Below are 22,041 nucleotides of genomic sequence, written 5' to 3'. Positions count from 1 at the left end.
TAGCATAAAATTATTGGAGGATCATTGGAATAAGGGTATTGAAGTTAAAGAAGATTATATTGAATAAAAAATTATATTTCGTACCAAAAACCGTAATTTTTTATTTCGAGCGCAGAAACTTTTCAACCAGAACCAGTGTTTAGACTTCAGAGAAAAATCAATAAAAGGTTTAATCAATGTTCTTGAAGGAATCAGAGCGGCTTTGTAGTCTAAATGAAAAGAACCATTTGGTTGAAATATACATATGTAAGTTGTATAAGTGCGTATTGTTTTTCCGGTCAAATAAAGCGGTGTTGCTTGAGTGTACATAAGTGAATATGGATAAGCACATGCAAGTAAGTATGTCTGTAAAGGGATGGGGACGATCCCAATCAAATGAGCGTCACAAAAGCGTGATCCAAGGCATTCCCGGCAGACTTGCTGTAAACACCCTTTAGCTCACTTAGAATGTCTCCCATTAGCAAATATATACAGATTACCTTGAGAGCGAATTTGATGTTGAGGACTGGATATTTCAGCAGGATAATGCTCCTGTACACTTTTCAAGGTATACGATGTCATGGATCGAAAAATTTTCCCTTATTGAAATGGCCAGCAATAAGTCCGGACTTGAATCCAATTGAGGAATTTTGAGGTATCCTTACTTTTCGAAGGTGAAAGTAAGTGAGATTCCTTAAAGAACTTTTTCGATCGACCTCTTTAAGTACCAGCAGATAAAGACAGTGTCGTCCATATCTAGAATTTGTAAGAATTGGTTTTAAGATCTTCGAAGCGTCATGGCTTTATATTATTCTTTCACAACATAGTATGTGAATTATAATAAGAACCATTATAATTTTAATATGAAACACGATATTCCAAAGAACCAAAATTTGGTAGCTTATGAGTGCCTGTGAAAATGTCCATTTTTCGGCTCGTTCTAGAGAAAAGTCAGTTTTGTCATAAGATTAATTTTTATGATTCCCTTATAAAAAGTATATTAATTAAAAAATATTGTTTTCAAATTACTTATTTATGCATGTATTTACTGAGTGTCTTTTTCTCACTGTTGCCAATGCTTATGAAGCTAACTTTCATTCTGATATAACGGTAGCAAAGGTTTAGCATTAGATGCGTACCAAATGTTTGGATTCTGATTTAAACCATGAGATATTTGCTGTCCTGGAGGACCTGATGGCCCAGTTGGGCCAGTACGTCCCTGAGGACCTGGCCTACCCATGGGTCCTGTTGCACCGGTTAGTCCGCGTGGGCCTGGCGGTCCAGGTGGTCCGGGTGGACCTGGTGGTCCCACCACAGCCACAGGCAATATGGCAGCGGGTGGCTGTAGACCAGGATTTTCTTGATTCATGGCACCATTTGGCAATTTAGTAGCAGGCGATAATAAATTTAAGCCAGCATTACCGTTCAAATTGAAGCCGAGTTGTAAGCGATCAGCTAGCGCCCAACGTTGAAAAGCAGTCTCATAGTAAGGGTAATTACGACGCATATCATTCGATGTTAGCCGATTGTCCAGTATGGCGGCTGTATTTGGTGTTGGACCAGTATAAATGGGATAACCGATACTTGGTAGCATAAATTTTATGCTCTCATCATCCATAACGGGCATAGCATTCGAGTACAGATAGTCGGGCAATTTGCGGCTGTCCTTCTCCAGTTCGCTTTCTTGTGTCGTTGTTGTGTCCTTGGCGCTTTCACTAGATTGTGCGCTCACATCGAGACGCGGTTCCTGTATGGTCGGTTGTTCATCCTGTGCATAGATTACTAGTTTACCATCACCGTCCGCATTACGAGCTACACCGAAGTGCAGTGGTGTGGCGCGCAGCGAATGCACAAGCGGGCTTGAGCTGGCGGTGAGTAGCAGCAGGATAGCTGTGGGTCAGATATAAGATACAAGTTAAAACGTTACAACTTTCGAAGAAGAGTGACTTACCGAGTTCTCGTATGACTTTTGTGGTATTCATTTTGCTTATGTTGTTTTCTAACTCCGAGAACTTGCTTTTATATCGAGGCACACCAAATACTAATGGCTATTACCTAGTCGTTCTTCAATTTCTACTAACTAACGTGATAAAAATCTACCACTGTCGCCAGTGAAGTGCTTCGGGGAAGCTCATGAATAAATGAGTCAAGCCGCCATGGGTGATAAAGTGGCCGAAGTGATGAGACATAAATTAATAGTTGATGCTTGTTATGATTTAAATATAACTAGGTCAGACATTAAGAACACACTGACCGCAGAGCCGATGTATTGGTGATAAATTTTATGCGCGTTCATTGAGTCAAAGCGATTAAGAATGACGATAAGTGACAAGCGCTCATTTGTCTTAGCCTGTGCTCACATCAAATCAGCATTGAAAGCAATAATAAAATAGTTGAGAAGTTTTTTTTAACACCTAAACTATTAAAACAGCGTTAGTTTGTCATTTTATGTAAAATATATTCTAATATTACTTAATTTTTGTGTTTTACTCTTCAAATTTCACTCATTATCATAGTAGTCTGTTTCTGCATCCTCCGTGTAAATGTCATGCGGCATGTGATGTGCTGACGTACCCGGCGGTCCTTGTGGACCGGATGGACCCATAAAACCTTGCAGCCTTGATGGTCCATTCGAGCCCGGAAAGCCACGTCTACCACGCAAACGAGGCGCATCCTGTTGACAAGATGAACCGTGACGTCCGTCAAGATCAGGCGCACTTTGCGGACCGATTACCCCTACTGGACCAGCATCACTAGTGGAATCACGTGCCTCTGGATTCCCTATATTACCATGCTGCATAATCCATTTTATGTGGTTAACTTTGGGCATGTGCGCAGCTCAGCTCCTTTTATACGTCTGCAGTAGGCAATGCCGTTACTGCAGTGGCAAGTGAGGCAAGTTGCATCTGATGCATCGGTTTATGTTTTCAGATAAATTCTGTCGATTAAATTGGAGTTCATAAAATTATATTTATTATTATTTTCTTCTCTTCATCAGTTATTAATTGCTTAACGAGTAAGGCTATAAAAAATTTAATATTCTTTGCTCAAGTTATTTTTCAATTTCGCTCACTTCCATTTTCTTATAGCATGCAGCTGCATTTTGATTTCTTCATTGCCTCTATTACTTCTTCACCAATCGCCCTGATTTTTATGCCGGAAAGCTGTCGAGAAAAGGCACGGTGATTAATCTATACCAATCGATATTGGGCTGCTAAATAATGATAAAATCTAAGAGTCGAATTTAATTAACGAAGTAATAAATTGTTTTACCATATATGGAAAATACTTGAGTATATTCTTCTTTAGATGCTACAACTTATTTGAATTTAAATATATTTTATTTTTTGTAATCTTTATTTTTAAGTTTCATCTTTTATACGAAAGTAAACACATACGTTGGCAATAAATAAGTTTGGGTAGAACCGAAGCTTACATACGATTATCTCGAAAATAAGTATATTATATGTTAACCCAGATATCTACTCAGATTTATAATAAATAGTGTAGCAACGACAATCCTGAGATTAGGCGATCTTATCCACTTTTGATACAAAGAGACAAATGACTAGAGTAACTACTTTAGTTACATTAAGATCTCTAGCGATTAAATCAATTTTTTAATCAGAAATACTCGATATAAGAGGGACAGGGAAAACAAGTTTTATTTAGCATAATTATAATGATTCGATTTAGGTCAAATGTCACCGTTTGGTTCCATAACTTTTTGCTATTTTCAAAGTTATTTCGTAAACACTTTCGTAGAAACCCACGTCACTATTGGCAAAAAACTGGAACAGTCGATTCTCATAAGTTTCTTTTGAATTTTCCACTAGAAATGTCATTCGTAGACAGGAACAGATAGTAATCACTTGGGACCAGGTCCAAACTATAAGGAGGATGCATCAAGCTTCCGGAGCTTCTGGTGAGTCATTATCGATGGGTGTGGCATGGCGTGGTCCTGATAGAACACAGTTCCTCCTATTGGCCAACGTTTTCCGTTTCCAGGCGATTGCTTCCTTTAGACGATCCATTCACAGTACAGATTATAGTAGATGATTCCCCCTCAATCCCACCAAATCCATAGAAAAACCTTTCTGACCGTCAATCCTGGCTTGGCCATCGTTTGCACCATAAGTGACCGTAAGTTTTTGTCGTAAGTGACCGCTTTAGAAATAGATCGATATCAGCTGTTTGGACAAAAGCGCAGCTTCTTTGGAAGCTACATAGAGAGACTAGTTCGCGTAGATACGGACATAGAGATAGACATATAGAGAGGTGGACAGACGGACATGTTGATCATATATGTATGCACATATATTTCATTGGGCCTCGGAGTTTTCCTTATGGGTGTTACAAACTTAATATACTCTGTTCAGGTTATAGAAATTGGTATCATAAATCTAGCATTTGCTAAGCTTAGCGTAGTCTCGTTTTTACTTCAACAGTGCTGTTGAGGCTAGACATGATTTTAAGCTTATTTCCACTTCTTATAAGTTTCTCGGCGAACTTTGAAAATATGAGTAAAATAATTTTTGTCTTCGATTAAAAACGATTCCCTGGACCAATGTTTTAAATCAACTTAATAACTGTATATTACATTCTATATTGTTCGCTTCTGGTAATATCTTTTAAATGGGATAGTTTGTAGAGTCTGAGAAGCTTTCTCAATCTTAAATAACGAGACGGCTCTTTACTTGTTATAATTTTATTCCTATTTTATTCGAGTTAAGTTCGATATACATATGTATATCATAGATGAATGGACCAAGATGTTTGGTGTTGGACATTATATTGGACCATTATAAAGGTAACCGATTCTTGGCGGTAAAGATCAAAATGCTAGCCATCAAGCCGGAATTAATAATAAATAATGATAAATTATTGACATTTATTACAAACCTTTCTGTGATCGTTACATAGATGTACCAGAATCGTAGCAGCTTGAAGCAATATTTCAATAGGCAGAAGAGTCGTAATTGTAAAGATTGAGGTTGTAGCCATCTCGCCGGAAATAATTTTGATAAGTGATTGACATTCATAGCAAACTTTTTTTTCAGCAGAGTGCCCGTTAAGATCTTCTCCAACAAGAATTTTAGTGCCAAGATTGTGAAGTGATTATTCGAGAGCTTTCATCTTGAGAAGCATATCGAATTAGTAGAACGTATACGTTTCAGAGTACTGCGAAGAATTATTGAATCCGCTTATAACTAATTTGAAACTATTGCTGAGGGCGCTTCAATTATAAAACAATTAAGCCAAGCTTCATAATGAGACATATATCAGATTGCTCATTGGTTACTCATCATCTAAAACTGTCCACGGTTTCATGTTCATTGACTTGATATGTATTCATTGACTTTATCTGTTTTCCAAGACGAAATGCGAATTCATCTTCGTTCGTAGACGAGAAACAATACAAGCACATTCTGAGTAGCTGTTTGGTCGTGACTAAATGGAGACTTCAAGTTATTGCCTCAGTTACATACTACATATGAGCAAACTACAACAGCGCTTCGCTTGTGACGAAATGATTTTTGTCAAAGGTATGTTAAATGAAGAAATCTTTTTCATTCAGTTGTACTCTGATTATGTAAGATTAAATAAATAATGTTGAGTTTTGGAAATTTGAGTTAAAATTAATACAAGTACCTAAAGTTTCAATAGTTTAAGTCCCCATTAAGTCCCCATTAAGCTTATTGAGTATTGAATTCATATATTTTAAACAAATCAAAATCATAACAATATTTTACTTATTACAAATAAGTTTTCCAACTAAAGGCGTTCCGCAGTTATTTTCCACAGCCACAGTTGTCTTCATTTAAAGATTCTTTGCAAAAAGTTCGGTTGAACATGGTCATGATATCCGCATTAGAAGCAAATTGTATAACAAAGAGCACAGCAAGTAAAGATTTGATTAGCTACAACGCACATAATATAAATATATATATTTTTATAATGTAAAACAAAAATAAGACATGTGCTCAACTTACAATAACACGAAAACTCAACATTTTTGTCGAAGTGTTTCACTTTTTCGACACTGAAAATTCTACTAAATGTGCTCGGATTTCCAACTAATTGTTTTCGCCTCAAATAAAATTTTATGTTGAAACTTAACCGCATATACGTATGTGGGCTAGAACGTGTCGCTAATCTTGATATTGTATACCTTTGGTATTAGCTGGGGACTGGCTTGCTTAATGGCTATTCAAAAACCTGGTGTCCCATGCCTAAAAGTAGGCTACCAAATTGCTATTCCAAATGCATTATTTCTTTTATTCTAGACTCCAATTTACCGGCTTAGCTAAGTAGGTCGTGTACTTGAAGACATAACATTGACCGAAATGCTTGATTTAATTGCGAACTCTGCTTTTTCAGCGATATTTCCGTAAATATACACACGACTATATCGGTCCGAAGGTGTGTATTGCGCAACGCTGAGGTTATGAAAATTTGATATAAAAAAAAAGTTATTCTTACTTACAACACCTCGTCATGCTTTTTTTAAACTAAAATTTTATTTGTTTATTACATATGTACATATATGTATTTTTATAAAATAAATAAAGTTTGTGTTTTGCAGCGCAATTTTTTATCATATTTTTTGTTTTTTGTATATAAAACATACCAACGCAGCAGAAGTAGATGTAGGCACTCGAATTCAGAATTTTACAAATCACCGGCAAATATTATATTTGTGTGTTTTGTTTGTTATGCAATGGAACATTTTTTCGTGACAAGCTATTACGCACAGTGGGACGAATATTCATAACCAAAAATATGAATTGAGTATGAAAATTATATTTTATATTATTTATTAGCTGTAATCGTGAAAATAGTCTTATTAAAGCTAATGTATTCACTTTTTTTATTCACTTATCTTAAAGTTTCAAGCGTCACTGTGAAGGTGAGGTGAGGTAAGCAGAATAAAGCTTTTATCTAACGGATCTGTTCTCAGGTGCGATAGCTGTCAAACCAACTGTCAAATTAAATCTAAGATTCAGTAGTTTGTTGCAAATCGCTATGGAAAGACTTACCCTGGTACAACGTTTTACAACTCTGGAAATATATTTACATACATATTTCCGAAACTGGCGTTGTGAATTGGAAACTTGCTTTCATACCTTTTATCATCGAATTAGCATTCATCAAATATTTTTCCGGCTTAATGGAAACATAATTACAAAATATGTATGTATGTAATCGCTCTGTTTCCATTGGTTTGGATGCCGACGGCACTATCGTCCATAATTCGAAAAAATTGAAAAATGATCCCAGCATGTTATATAAGGGAGTTATGGACGACTATGAATATAAATATTAACATTTTTAATCAATAAATGCATATTTCAAAATTAAATTTTTGTTGTATTTAAATTTTTAAAATTTAAAAATTTTATACTGCTCAAGAAGTACTTTATATATTATACAACTAAACATTCTGCAATTAGACTGCTAGGCCTTTGTCGCTGTATCTATAAAAAAGTCTTTCAGCATGGGCATATCACACTAATAACTGAAGCAATCATTGAATCTTAAAGGTTATCGGTAATTATCGAAGGTTCGAAGTGATGGCTGTCAACGTTCATAGACTTGAAAACCGCAAAGAATCGTTACAAATTTTTAATTCACACCACTTTTCAATACTAATGATAAGTCTTGAACTCCAAAGATTTAGATTTGGATAAGATTTAAATTCTAATTAATAATAGATTTCAATTATATACTCATACATATATATACATAAGTTAGTTTATCGATTCATTGATAGATTTGGAAAAATGGCTTCTTAATGATGGAGCAGGACTTAACCTAGAATCACATCGAAAATTTTCTAAAGCAAAAAATTAAAATTTTTTTTGAACGGACTCTACTTGTCAGAATGTTTTCGGTAACGCTTGTTTCCACATTTCAATATAAGCCTAAACAAAGTTATAAAAAGAGCTTAGGTAACATACGAAACACTAATCTTTTTAGGCTAGTCTTTGGCTTAATTCAAAATACTTTCACTTTCAAAACCATTGCGTTATCATAAAGACTAAAATTTATCCATAGTAACTAAAAACAGAAAAAAGTTAAATACTTGCTCTCGACTACAGTTTGTTATTATATAGGGAGAGCGGTACAGAGATCTACGCGATGACTTGCATAAAAATAGAAAAAATATTTGATGACGTTTGATACACGTATTCATTGGTACCATTAAAATGTCGGCGTTGGGGTGTTATCGGAACATCAATATAGTATATTTATATAATGTGCCATAACGAAGGAGTCAATTATGATGCAAATTTGTCCCCGATAGCGAAATATCCTTGTGTTTAAAATGGATAAAATCAAGCCTCCATATATACCTAATATAAAGAATATAAAGGTTTTCGAACTTTCGGTGCACTTTATGCCGCATACATCGGCCAATGCTTGAGTTATCTAAATTAGAAACTCACAGAGCATCTTCGGAGCTATTGATTTGTACACCGACGATATTATCGACAAAAGATAAAACTAACGAATGATTCGCGGCTTCGGCCATGTTATTTGTGAGGTATGGACAGCTATAAGGAAAATATTGAATTCAAATGCTAAGATTGATATTTTTAATTAATAAATGGGCTTTTCATAATTACATTTTCTGGTCTTGAGGTTAGGTTAGTCTGTGGATAATGAGCCACGCATAGACCAGTTCTGGTCCATAGCGATACCAGATCTATGTGGAGTAGTCATCCTTTAAAGGCACCCTTTACATTACCGATTCTATGAAAAAAATCTTTCAGTATACGCACATAACGCTAATATATAAAAAAAATCTTGAATCTTGAGGAACCTTTATGGTTAAAAATAATAGATACGTTTAGACGCATACTAGTAATTACTAGAAGGCTAGGGTTTAGAAATCGAAGTATTTCTACGAAGGTTTCTTATTGTAATAAGCCGCTACAATCATATTTTAGTTGGAAAAGGGCTATTTTCCATTCCTATTTAAAAAAACTGTGTACACACATCACACGCATACATTTCACACACACACACACACACTGAAATGCGTATAAGATAACACACATAAACAAAGTCACTAAACAAATGTAAATTCATATGTAACTATGTATGTATGGAAATATTATATTTATTCAGCTAGGCTCACGTTGTGAAATGCCTCGATTAATCACAGTGTTATTTATTTCATAATACAGTTGAAATGATTTGGTAGAGTAGCAACAACAAATTAAAGCCGCTAAAATATTTGCTAACTTTTTTTTCGAAATAGTAGTTCTAAAAATATTCACTGGTTATGGGTGAAACTTCGAACGGTGTGCGTTATATTCGAAGAGCCTCGTTCTAAATACTTTCAAACATACATACATTTGTATTTACTAATATATTATTATGTAGTCAAAAATAGATTTCACGTTTTCAACGGGAAGCGCGCACATACCCCTGACGAATAATGCAAAATGGTTTGGTCACGTAATGTCCATACAGACATAAGTCGCGTACCCTAAATTTGCTATAAAAACTATACAACAATTTTGTTGAACATATTCATTCAATCTTCAAACCTAAACATCAAACAACAAAATAACGCATAATGCATAGATTCATTGTAAGTAACTCCTGCAATTCCTCATACATTACGCTGAATATATAACATTTTCTTCCTTCTTGCCTTGCAGTGCACGTTCGCAGCGATTGTCGCCGTTGCCAATGGTTACGTAGTAAGCGGTGGTAGCCACGGTTATGGCTCAAGTGGCGTCCCATTGCACGCTGGAAAGGCCTATCAATTGCTGCCAGCCGTTTCAGTGCAAAAAATTGCTGCAACTGGAGGTAGCTCGGGCGGTTATGGTGGCTACTCGAACGGTTATGGAGCTGCCTCTAGTGGTTATGGCGGCTCATCGGGCAGTTATGGCGCCTCGAGCGCAGCTGTTGATATCAAAAGTTTGCTGGCTGCCGTTCGTGGTGATCTTAGTGCACAAAAAGCTGCTCAACTCATTCTCTCCTTGCCATCTGCCGGCGGTCCACTTGTTGATATCTCAGGTCTTTCTGCTGGCAGTGGTCAAGGGTCTTATGCAACTGGCGGCAATTTAGCTTATGTTATTGCTCCTAGCGGCAGCTCATACTCTGCGCCAGCTCATTCTGCGGCTGAATACTCTGCTCCAGCTCCAGCACCGGTTGCATACTCTGCTCCAGCTCCAGCTCCGGTTGCATACTCTGCTCCAGCTCCAGCTCCGGCCGCCTATGCAGCACCTGCTCCTGCTACAGTCGAGTATGCAGCTCCAGTATATGCACCTGCTCCAGCTGCCTACCAAGCTCCAGCACCAGCTCCAGCTGCCTACAAAGCTGCTGCTCCTGCTTCAGCTGGATATAGCGCATCAGCACCCGCCGCAGCCCGTTATCCATCAGCTGCCGCTGCCGTTAGCTACATCTCGGGCAGTAGCAAGGCTGCCTCCGCACCCGCTGCAGCAGCTGCTTATTAAATTATGAGTTACGGAATATTTTTTTTATAAAACTAAATGTTCGATCAATGATCCATGAATAAAATGCGATATTTCGAACAAAGAACAAAAGATTTGTGATATTTCTAGTGTTTATATACTCGTCCGTTGGAAATTGGAATAAAAGCATTAACAACGTTTTTTTCGGAGTGACTTGTGGGGTGTCTTAATGAGCGGATAAAAGCTCTTCATTGAGTTTTTCCATTTGCATTTTTGACAATACATATATAATAAGGAGCTTACAACAATTTATCCGAAGCTACTATATACATACTACATACATATATACACTCATATGTAAGGAACTCAAATACTAAGTCAAGTGATGATACAATTTCGATATATTAATGCATATATATCGATAATGATGTTTTAAGTTTCGTTTCTTTGCATATACTTTTTGTAGAAACTGAGTTCGAGTATGTTTACTAAGCTTCCGAATCTATGAGCATACCATATTGCTGAGGTCACATTGGCGAATAATTTACAATAGCATAGATATCCGGCACATTTGAACTCAGCTTTTTTACACGTCACAGTGCTATTATGACGTCATTCGTAATGCACGCTGTCAGCAGCAGCCACTAAGAATGATTAATTATTTAGAACACAAGTATATACTATATATATATGATATTATAAACTCAAAACTGGTAAAAACTGTTGGTGAATATGCCAAGCGTTGAAGTCAATGTTGTAAAGACTGCCGGCAATAAAATTTTTTAACATTAAGAGCAAAGAATTTCTGAAAAAACTCGATTTTTATTCCACGTTTTATATAATTCGAAGTAGAATATAAAATTCAATACTTATTTTTTGAAAACTTTTTATGGAACTGAACGTAATAAACTTTATTTATATGAAGCTGTAATTGAATCGAATATTCAATTTGGAGATAAGAACATAACTTTCCGATTGAACAATAGCTTTTATTCGAGATATCTCTTATTAAATTAATTGTTCATCTTTTATAGTCTGCTGGAAGCAAAGAAATACAAACATTCTATATTAAGTTTTGATGATTTTGAAATTTAGATTGAGGTTATCCTTATGTTTATCTCCCTGATGTTTATTCTATATTGTTTAAACAACAATTTATTCGTCCTTAAACTCCAGTAAATTTAGCAGATTCCGAAGTTTTGAATTTAATTGTAAGAAAAGGCCTGTGTCTGTTTGATGGAAATTAGTTGCTAAAACATATCTTCTATATCGGTATACTAGATCTAGAATGCCACATTATATTAGGGTAAATAGCCACCATAATTTATGTAAAGTGCTGAGATAACATATAAAATCAATAATAAATAAAGGAGTATAAAAAATATAGAGGGCTTTTGAGCAGCTATTCGGCAAAGCTTTTCCATTCTAGAAGAAAACTTGGAGATTTGTATGTATCAGGCGCGATCGGTTTCTTCTTCTGTAATTTTCAAATTTCTCTGTAATCATAGTTATTAATCCACGTGTCTCGAAATTATATTTTAAGATTTTGGTGATATATGTATTTCAATAGGTTTATTTAGAGACCATATGCTTGTCGAGCTATACAAAATAGGATCTGATATATTCGAGCCTGAAACAGAAGAACTTGAGCGCCAAACTTGGAGCTTCATGGGATTGCATCAGCAATTAACATAATCCAAGGCGATCTTAAAAATTTCTACTTTATACCATAAAAAGAGAATACGCAAAGCTCCATATCCGTCCGTATGGCGCTCTCATCTTAGTGGGTGCGGTAAGGATTCCCTCTGAACAAATATTTAGTTCAAAATTAATATATTGTTTTGCTCATCTAACTATTCTGGAATATTTTCAGTTTGCAAAACCTTTTTACAAAAGACACTCAAACTTTGAGTGCAACCTTGTGATTTATGTAAAAATTCGTAAAAATTCTCAAAGCATTTAATTTAAAAAACTTTTCTACTTAAATAAACACAATTAAGAATTTTCGCTTAACTGCTCATTCACTAACTAGAACTTTTTAATTGAGTGCGCAAAAATTTTTCGCTTGGTTGACATATGTAAATGATACACTATTTGGTTGCAAAACCGCTCGAACTACCAATGTAAGCGAAATTTATCAGTCTCCCAGACGTGTAAGCAATTCGCAGCGCGACATAAATTAATTTGCTGAAACTCCCATTGAAACTGACGGCTAATAACATCATGCTGTCTACAATACTACAACCATGGCGGTAATCTTCACGGCCCCTAGGCGGCGTTGCTAGAATTTGCATTGAATGTGTCACGTAACAGCTGCGCCAATGGCTGGACGGTTAGCAGCGATTTTTCGGCTCCGGCATATAAAAAGCATTTGAAATACTATTGCCCACTAGTAGTCTATGTTATTGCGGCGGTAAAAAACCAAACACAACATCTGCCAAAATGCAACGTTTCATCGTAAGTACTCTCGTAAAATTTCAATTTTTCCTACAAACAAATTAACTGAAATATTTTGCCATTCTTTACTTGTCACAGTGTGCTTTCTTGTCTGTGCTGGCACTCGCGCATGCTCTTCCTTATGGCAGTGGCGGTTACGGTGCACCAGCTGCTTCATATTATCATCGCAGCGGCGATGTAATTGTGTCACATGAACCCACCGTCTTGTATAACATTCCTGCACCATCGGCTTGGAATATATCGCCAGCTAGTGCAGCGGGTCCAGTGCTAACCCCCGTCAATGCTAAATCTATCTCAGGATCTGGCACGAAATCATCGTTGATTGGCATCTCATCGCGTCCAAGTGCCATCGCTGCTGCGGCTTCTGCTAATGTGCCATTACATGCTGGTTCCTACAAGCTATTGATTGTGCCCTCCTATAAAGTGCCCAATATTGTGGGACCCGAACACGATGTGCCGGCTGCGCACCATGCTGGTGACAGCTACCATAAGGGTTATGGCAGTCAGGGCTATAGCTCTCATGCGGCCAGTTATTAATTGACTTCATATTGGCTGTAGACATCTTAAATGCAAGGAAGAAAAATTATCATTAAAAACACGCTCGAAGAGCAAATTCCTTAATTAATCAAAATGAGTTTGTTTTATTTTTATTATTATAAGTAGTATATTATTCCGCTTACAATATTCGATTGGTTGGGTTTCTAGTTCTAGAAACAACAACTTTTTCTCGATGATTTTTGACGCAATTCCTCCTTCGAGGCTTAATTTGAAGCCAGTCAGAGTAGAATAATATCGGTGAAATTTAAAGGATCTTAAGGTTGTCATGGAGGAAAAGTACGTGCTCGATTTTTTCGAATATAAATTTTATCCTCAACAACAACCGCTAGTCCCCTTAAAATAAGTATTCTGTATATAATAGTTAAACAACGCTAATCATGATCAAACAAGTCAGTTTGTATTGAGGTAGGTCTGGCGAATGGACGCATGATAAATGGTTATATTTTGAGGAGAAAATTTGATCTTTAATCCAATATATTCCCTCTCATTCGTATAAGATCGATTAACAATTTATATGTTTTTATCGCCACCGCGATTGAGTGACTTTGTTTTTATATTGTATATACAAGTATATCGTACTGGCTTTTTTTTACCACAGGGATTATTGACACTGCAAATTTTTTGAAATAATAACTGTCACTGTAATTCACAGGTTTAGGTAAAACGGACTTTTGATATCGGTATGATAATGATAAACAATTTTCCTCAATTGCTTACTGCTAAGAACTAATGGGATCCTCAAAAACTTAACCGTGTTCAAATCCCCAAAGTTGTTCTAATCGAACGATGATATAGAAGTAATATGCATAGCGGAAGTACGTATAGAGGTTGCTCATTTGCAGAAAGACGACTGCGAAAATACTAAATTTTTTTAACTGTTAAAAATTTATCTTCAATCCTCATTCCGAAGTGGTGGTGGCAAATATAAGTTTACTTAATTTCAATATTAACTTTGGAGTTCACATCATCGTACAGTCGTTGGCAACAATTTCAAATTTCACTATGGAAGAAAACTGTAATCAAAATTAAATAATCTTAAGTAAATCTTTTGACAAGTTTAAACTGATAAATATTATCGGACATTTTAAGACGAAGTTTTGTGGGATCAGAAGTTTATATAATATTACAGAAGATATAATTTCAAAATGAAGTCAACGGCAAACACAGGCTTTGATAAGTAGTGGATCATAGAATAGACAGAATGAAAAGAGGTATGCACCGTGACCTATGGTCTATTGTGCCCTGCCAGTAGTGGATCAAACTTAAATATCATCGTATCTTTTATGACAAAGTTTTGAAGTATATGAAGTTTAGAATGCACCGAAAAGAGTCACGAACTGAAAGCGTCCAGAATATTAAATGCGATCACATCGCAATATACTTAGTCCACATCACTTAAGTATTTGTTTTTCGATTAAATAACTCTCCGATCCAGTCTTGGGCACTCTTTATTTTTACATAAATTAAAATGCAAGTGGAGCGGACTCTAGTTCCATGCTCGTCAACTTCAGGTTATTTTACGGCAAGATTTTAATTATAATGCAATCGATGTAAATGTTAGAGAAATCTATTTCGAAAAAAGCTCGAGATAGTGTTATACCGAATTCAAATTTCTGCTTTCGAAAGTATTAAAATAATCGTATTTAACACACAAATAATTTCAGCGCCCTTCAAAAGTCTCATACGCAGATATATTTAGTTGAAGAATCGTTTGTAATCATGTAAGTTGTCATAATTTTAATTACCATTTCGTTCCCATCAAGAATTGCAGAGTTCAAAGTGCAACCTTTTATCAGGTGATAAGAAAGTGCCATTTTCAAGCAAGTGTTCTATTTTTAAGCAATGATGCTCTTAGCGTCATAGTTATACAATTACCTAAACAGTTAGTTGTGTGAGTTTATTAAACTTTATACTCTACGATAGTCGCCGCCAACAAATGGCGAATTTATCTTCGCTTCATGTCATCACAGACAGAGCTTCAAATTGGCGTAGTTTGCGGTACCTAGTACTACTCAAAGCTCTGACATGCTATATGATCAACCGCAAACTACGCGTCCCTCCCCCAATTATAGTGTAGACGTTGCACAATTACAAAGAAATATACCACGCCGTGATTTTGCAGCTGGAGAAGAGTTAAGCTGAGCTCAAGAATACCACTCGCTGAAATTTTTTTAGACAATCGTTGTATCTCAATATTGCTTTGTTTTTGTTCTTGTTATACATAACGGTAGACGTTTTGCAGAACACTTTCAATACCTATTTGTTGCCGCGTGAAATATTTGTTTATGGGTTTTACGATTTGAAATCACGTTTAGCGTTTTCCGATTTTTGTTTGCTTATAAAAAGAAGTGTGCTGCTTTAATTTTAGTTATTAGTACCAGTTGTGGAAGAAGCCAAAGAAGTTTCAGCAAACGCGAACCATCCACACACAATGCACAGCAATATGAAACAGTTCATGGTAAGTTTTTTTAGTGCTATTGAGGTTGTATGCGGCCCCGAATCAACTCTCTAAATACTTCCGTTATTCTAGCTAGACATTGCCGACTGGACACTAATGAGCGCCTTATTTCTGTTTGTGTTTTTTACAGTGTCTTTCTTTGGCGCTTTTCGCCTCCGTTGCTGTGGCACATCCTTATGAAAAATCGGCGTCATACTATGGTGCTGCTCCAGCACCCAGTGCTGATTATAGTGGTGGCGCCAACGCCGGCGCTCATACGGTGCAGCAGGTTAGTTTGGCTGGTCTCGCCAAATTGGTGAATATCGATGCGATTGAGAAATATTTGAATGCGCCAGCTCCAGCTGCCCATGGCCACGATTCTGCTTCGTATTCCCACGCTAAATATGTTGTATCCGCCTCAGCACCAACTGCCGGTCACGTGATTTCTTCGAGCTACAGTGCTGCGCCAGCTCCGGCTCCATCCTCAGATGGTTATGGTGCCTCAGCTAGTCCTGCTCTTTATGTGAATGAAGCACCATCTATCAGTTATTCTGCTCCCGCTCCAGCTTCCAGTTATTCCGCACCAGCTCCAGTCGCTAGTTATTCTGCTCCCGCTCCAGCTTCCAGTTATTCCGCACCAGCCCCTGCTAAAGTCGCTACTTATGCCGCTCATGCACCAGTAGCAAGCTATGCCCACTACGCTCCAGCATCATCTGGTTATGGTGCTTCATCTTATGGATATGGTGGTAGTGCTGCTGCCGCTCACCGTTATACCGTCCTCCCAGCTACTGTTACCCAGCTCAACCCTGGCAAGACCAGCTACAAAACCTACCAAACTCCCGTTAAATACAGCACCGTAACCCTTCCAGTTGCTGCCTCTGGCCCCGTCGCCAATTTGTATGTGCCTGAGAAGGCTGGTTCATATGGTTATGGTAGCTCTATCAGCTCATATGGTGGTTCAAGCTATTAATGTTAACTCAGCGGTAAATTTATTTAGTAGCACTAATTTGTGTGCAAGCGACCAGTTAAAAAAATTCAAAATTAAAAATTTTTGTTAGAAAGCGTTTTGTGTAAATAATTGTTTGGAACATGTTTTGATATATTTGTTTTTTGGCTAATAAATACTTTGTTTTTAAGTTGAATTGAAATGGTTTTTGTGCGAAATATTTTGGGATGGGTGAAAGTGTTAAAGTTGAATTTCGGATTTTTTGAAACTCTTTTTCTTCATGTTTAGTCGCTATAGTGGTTAGTCGACCGAAGTTTCCGCAAATAATATCTGTGCTGTCAAGACTAGTCGCGGTAAGCAGTTGTCTGTTAACCGCCACTATTTCGTTCAGCGAATGGAGAATATAAAATGCTAGATCTAACGAAAAGTCCCGTGTCTATAGCCTTCAGAAGATGCTTTTGAAGCGTTATAAGTTTATGTCCCTCCCTAAAACAATTTATTGTGATACTTTTTCTTTAGAAACATCTAGATGTCTAGATCTTATAGTGTAGACGATTTTCGAAATTTTTTGTTGTTAGAAGAAGAATCCGATTAAAGATTGTGGAGTTCTTTGTAGTCTTAGCTAAAAACTGAAGGCGCAACCCTCCTACTCCCACGATGTATAGTCCCGAATCATATAAAACAGAACAGACTGCTACACTAGAACCAAAATATGTATTATATATACAGTTTGCTTAGTAATTCTTATTTCTTTTGTAGATGTAAGAACTCTGAACAGAAGTAAAAGTTCAGTTATGTGAGCTCAACCTCATGGGTCTTCACTTAATAAGTGTCACATAGCAATACCGGTTTTATGCATTTTTTTGTATATGGTAAGTAACCAAGTGTCGAAATTAACTTCATCTATAACTCAAGTGCGTTAATGAGATCGATTTATAGGTAGTAGGCGTTGTTGTAACAAATAGCGCTCCCTACCAGAAATTCTATTCAACAGTGAATTTTCTATACTAATTATTATTTATTATATATTTGTGTAACTATTATTGAATGATCGGTGTTCTCATTTAGTTCCCAGAAGCCCATTCTCTCAAGCGATATTTTCCTCCAATAACTCTCGTTTGAATGCTGGATTCAAAATACATTTTTATATTGGGCGCATGTTTTCATCTATCTCTTAATTTATTCCACGCTTGATCCAAATTAAAGTCTATTTCATGAACCACTAAAATTCATTCATCGTTGGTGACAGCTTAAATTTTGTTACTCCAAGGTGAACAATGTAAACCACAAGAAAAGCTTAACCAAACAGCGAATGACGATTAGTGAATAGAAAGTCAAAGGCATGGTCGTTTGATACCTTACTTTAATATCAAAATGCTTAGAAGTATTTTCTCATTCGGATCGAGTGTATAAAATGAAATTCCATCGAAGGCAAGTTCAAGACAGACCGTTTCTGTCGCTCCTTTCTTTAATCTTTCTTAAAGCTTTATTTTTATTTATAAGAATATACGGTTATATGAATTTTTGTACGTATATAGTATCTTAGTACTAATCATATTGAGACATATTACTACAAATGCTACGACTAAAGAGTCAACCTAAAGTTGAATGATTTTACGAAAGAGTTTTCGAAGGTTGGGTTTTCAAAAAGTACAAAATAGCATAAAAGATTCAGTTGTTCTTAAGAAATCTGAATCATAATCATATAAATTTTTAATATGTCCGTAAATAGAGCCATAGTAACTAAGTCAGCTTTCAGCCGTCTGTGTTATTGCTACATGAAATACGAAAATAAAATTTGTATTCTTAGTAATTCCGCAGTATCGTCTTACTACAACACCCCCTTTCCAAATCGAAACGAAAAAGAACATAAACATAACTAAACTATTCTGCAATTTTTTTGTGAGTAATCAATACTCCGCCGCGAAGTAGAAAATTATCGTCGTGTACCTAACACGCTATAGAATGCTTCAGAAAACAATACTGCTCAGCAGCATTCGCAAATTTAGCAGTAGTCAACTGTTCGGACTTTAATCTATGGTGGGTTTAGCAAGCCAAGCCAGCTGGTGTTTGGTGCGCTTAAGCAGACGCTCGAATTTCTAGATATAGTCACGTAAGGTGGCACGCAACTCGCCGATTTTTCAAGTACTCGCTATAAAAGCAAAACTGTGTCAATGACGCCGCATTAGTTAACCATTTGCAGCGCAAAAACCACGCATTAGAAGACATTGTTCGGAACAACGAGAAATTACCTAAAAATAAATAGTACAAAAATGTTTCGCTTCATGGTTTGCTTCGTGATCATGGCTGTGTGTTTGTGCACGTCCGCGTGGGCGTCGCATTACGACATCGCTGCACCGGCACCATCCTCGTCATATGGCGGCGATGCTGCTATTACATTGCCCGCCAGTGCAGAAGCTCAAGCTGCCGCTTTGACGAATGCCGCCGGCGCAAAGGCGACCGCTGCTAAAATCAACGCCCTGAAATGGGATCTGTTAAACTTGTACGGCTACGAAATCGGCTATCCATTGTTGGTGAAGAAATACGGACCATTGACTTCGTTGTTCTCTGCCGCGCTGCCACCACGCAGTTTTGTCGGAAAAATCGATCCCGGTAAGTGTAAATTTTGTGAATTTGACACGAAAAGCGTTAGGGCGTTCGAGCGGCCTCGTTTCACTTGCGATATTGTAATTTAAAATTTTTATATTATTTTTATTTCTAAGTTTCACTAACCGTAAATACTTTCGTTTTACTTACAGCGTTCTTGAAAGACTCTTATGGCAAAATCAAATATGTCGGTGAAAGCTCGATCGGTGTTGCGGCAATCTAAGATGGTCGCGCTTAAAACGCGAATTTAAATTATTGTGACTGAAGCCTTAATACTAAAACTAGCTTGATAATAAATCTATTAATTTTTAAGTGGAAAACTGTATTTTATTTTTACTACTTGTTGGATTTTAGTTATTTTGGTATATCAAGATTTATAGTTAAGATGGCATTAAAAAATGCCCTTGCCGTTAAAATTTTATTTTCATTATTTTAAGCATTCTTTTCATTGGTTTTGTGGTGAATTGATGTCGATGAGAATAGATGCTTGTTTAAAGTAATGATGTTTGATAGTTATATTGCTCAATCTTTACTCTTTATTTAACCACACATTTGACTTCAAAAGTTTAGTTCCACACCCGATTAAAAATGTCTCTAATGTTCATAGAGAATTGCAAGTATTTGTTTTGTAAAAGAATGGTTGGAAAGAACATCTACTATAATCAACTTATCTAAGTCCGTCTGTCTGTATATACGCGTTTATTAGATATCGATGGGAAGCTTTGCATATTCCCTTTTCTCTCCAAGAACCAGCTTATTTGCCGAAATCGACGCTATCGGACCACTATAGCATATAGCTGCCTTACATAACTGACTAATCAATATAAAGATAAAGAACTTTGTAGAGCCTTTTATGCTAGTTAAAAGAAATGCACCTGTGAAGCTTAGTATAGCTTTAGTGCAGCCGAAGTTAACGTTTTTTTCTTGATTTCATTGAACTAAGATCTGTTCTACTTTGAAACCATTAGCAATTTCTGGCTTCGTATGAACCCTAAATATATTAGTAAAGAATAATGCTTTATTGATAAAGAGATGACAAGATAAGAAACCATTAGCAGCCATATTTCATTCGAGCATGAACGTAAAAGAAAGTATGCTTAGAAGACTAAGAGCAGCTACAGCGATGAGAAGGCATTTATCTAATTGCGATGTAAAACTCTCCAAACCAGAATAGGGCAGAGGTAATTGGAATTTTTTTGAGGTTCAAGCCCTATTATTAACTATTATCTGTAAAATATGTCGAGAATTAATTATACTTAAACGTTTAAAGTTATTCTGTAAAAGTTTGAACTTGAGGGTTTCTGAAAAATATACAATATATCTCTATTGTTTAGATTTTCGTATGTTCAACTGTAAGAAAAAAAGATATTTAAATAACGTTTAAAGTTATTCTGTAAAAGTTTGATCCCTCCCACCCCTTATTGGATCAAGTTCATTGAACAGATGTGATAATCATGGGTTATGTATCCCATATGCGAGGTTTTGCTACTTAAGTTAACTATAGAAACCTAAATATTAAATATTAGGATATAAAATAGCCCCTATTAAGAAAAATCTTTGATGTCCCGAATTATATTCTTCTCAAAACTAAAACGAGCTTTATATGCAAAAACTGGAAATAAAATTATTTCGAAACCCATATAATACCCCGTTCACAATCTTTCGAAATTAAAAATAAAGAAAATAAAATTATCTAGTATCAAAAAATTAAGCTCGAGTTTATTTCCTTTAGATCGTGTTATAAAGTTGAAGAAATATAAGTTTCAAAAGAAGTTACTCTTATATTCAGCCTTTTACCTTTTGCAAATTTTGAGAACAGTCATCTGTTTTTAAAATGACGGTTAATTTTCTCAATTCTAGACTGCTAAAGGCACATTATATAGGGTTTCTTGCGAAATTTCAAAATTGTCGAACTACAACCCTGTATTTCGAAACCACTTAATGCAAACCCCGTTATTTTCATATATAACGAAAGCATTGCTTTGGTTTCGTTCATATTATATGGTATATGAGTAATAAAAACCGTTAATATTTTTGCTTGCTAAACAATTTTTTTTCGCATGAATCAAGTAGCTTTTTTGCGATGAGCATGAAAACGCCGTAACCCATTTAGTAAATTTGTTATTTCAGTTTATTAATTTATTTTAAGTATTTATTTCATTATTTCATTTAATTATATAAGTAATGGTTTATATATGTATGTGTGTATGTATGTATGTTTGTAATGGTACTGTATTACTAAAGCATTTCAATATAAATACAATAATCATTATTAGTATATAATAAAATCATGAACAAAATGACGTTATTCTTTGTAGTACTGCGCTAACTATTTATGTATGTATGTATGCAATTAATTAATGAATTTATGTAAATATATTTATGAATATATATTTTTTAAATGTAATAACAATCGTTTTTATTAAACAAAGTAATTAATTAGTGCATTCAAGCAATGATTATCGATATTATTGATTTGTGTATGTAAGCAAAGCTCGAAAATAAATTCATTTCTGAACGAATAATAAGATGAAAGCCGAACTTGTTTTTGTTGTTTTCTACAATTTGAAGCTTTAAGCGACTTACTGCAGGCGAATTTTTCTAAACTACACACATCTACATGT

At 35.9% G+C, this 22,041-nt stretch overlaps 4 protein-coding genes and 1 long non-coding RNA gene across 6 annotated transcripts; 3 read left to right on the top strand and 2 right to left on the bottom strand.

The window, feature by feature from the left end:
• Positions 1-1,023: 1,023 nt before the first annotated feature.
• On the bottom strand, positions 1,024-2,013 carry LOC106623332 (uncharacterized). The gene is made up of 2 exons (XM_014242798.3): positions 1,931-2,013; positions 1,024-1,869 (listed from the first exon to the last, which is right to left on the bottom strand). Exons 1-2 carry the CDS (start codon positions 1,959-1,961, stop codon positions 1,067-1,069), a joined length of 834 nt encoding a protein of 277 aa, XP_014098273.1. The 5' UTR covers positions 1,962-2,013; the 3' UTR covers positions 1,024-1,066.
• A 3,656-nt stretch (positions 2,014-5,669) lies between these two features.
• LOC138857658 (uncharacterized) lies at positions 5,670-6,055 on the bottom strand. Its single transcript, XR_011396847.1, has 2 exons — positions 5,973-6,055; positions 5,670-5,900 (listed from the first exon to the last, which is right to left on the bottom strand). It is a non-coding gene; the product is annotated as an uncharacterized lncRNA (long non-coding RNA).
• A 3,433-nt stretch (positions 6,056-9,488) lies between these two features.
• On the top strand, positions 9,489-17,006 carry Cp19 (Chorion protein 19). Of its 2 annotated transcripts, XM_070111584.1 has the most exons (3): positions 9,489-9,583; positions 9,654-10,368; positions 16,398-17,006. In XM_070111584.1, exons 1-3 carry the CDS (start codon positions 9,569-9,571, stop codon positions 16,832-16,834), a joined length of 1,167 nt encoding a protein of 388 aa, XP_069967685.1. In that variant the 5' UTR covers positions 9,489-9,568; the 3' UTR covers positions 16,835-17,006. The 2 variants fall into 2 exon arrangements, with proteins under 2 accessions (XP_069967685.1, XP_069967684.1); XM_070111583.1 differs by lacking the exons at positions 9,489-9,583; positions 9,654-10,368 and adding an exon at positions 15,782-15,885 and having other exon boundaries at positions 16,016-17,006.
• LOC106623335 (uncharacterized) lies at positions 12,764-13,500 on the top strand. The gene is made up of 2 exons (XM_014242800.3): positions 12,764-12,869; positions 12,948-13,500. The coding sequence occupies exons 1-2, from the start codon at positions 12,855-12,857 to the stop codon at positions 13,404-13,406; spliced, it is 474 nt and encodes a 157-aa protein (XP_014098275.2). The 5' UTR covers positions 12,764-12,854; the 3' UTR covers positions 13,407-13,500.
• A 1,956-nt stretch (positions 17,007-18,962) lies between the features above and the next one.
• Cp16 (Chorion protein 16) lies at positions 18,963-19,737 on the top strand. Its single transcript, XM_014242803.3, has 2 exons — positions 18,963-19,423; positions 19,570-19,737. The coding sequence occupies exons 1-2, from the start codon at positions 19,084-19,086 to the stop codon at positions 19,638-19,640; spliced, it is 411 nt and encodes a 136-aa protein (XP_014098278.1). The 5' UTR covers positions 18,963-19,083; the 3' UTR covers positions 19,641-19,737.
• Positions 19,738-22,041: the final 2,304 nt, after the last annotated feature.

Source organism: Bactrocera oleae, chromosome 6 (genome assembly GCF_042242935.1).
Source record: "Bactrocera oleae isolate idBacOlea1 chromosome 6, idBacOlea1, whole genome shotgun sequence".
NCBI classification, from domain to species: Eukaryota; Metazoa; Arthropoda; class Insecta; order Diptera; family Tephritidae; genus Bactrocera; species Bactrocera oleae.
The sequence above is the reverse complement of the archived record's forward strand: the minus strand, read 5'-3'. Positions and strand labels throughout refer to the sequence as shown.

What these genes read in the sequence shown, in the direction of transcription:
- LOC106623332 (XM_014242798.3), bottom strand. Translation starts at nt 1,961, where the DNA reads ATGAATACCACAAAAGTCATACGAGAACTCG. An exon ending in AAAAGTCATACGAGAACTCG is followed by an intron (nt 1,870 to 1,930) that starts GTAAGTCACTCT and finishes TCTGACCCACAG; the next exon opens with CTATCCTGCTGCTACTCACC.
- Cp19 (XM_070111584.1), top strand. An exon ending in ATCAGCACCCGCCGCAGCCC is followed by an intron (nt 10,369 to 16,397) that starts GTTATCCATCAG and finishes ATGTGAATGAAG; the next exon opens with CACCATCTATCAGTTATTCT.
- Cp16 (XM_014242803.3), top strand. Translation starts at nt 19,084, where the DNA reads ATGTTTCGCTTCATGGTTTGCTTCGTGATCATGGCTGTGTGTTTGTGC. An exon ending in TGTCGGAAAAATCGATCCCG is followed by an intron (nt 19,424 to 19,569) that starts GTAAGTGTAAAT and finishes TTTTACTTACAG; the next exon opens with CGTTCTTGAAAGACTCTTAT.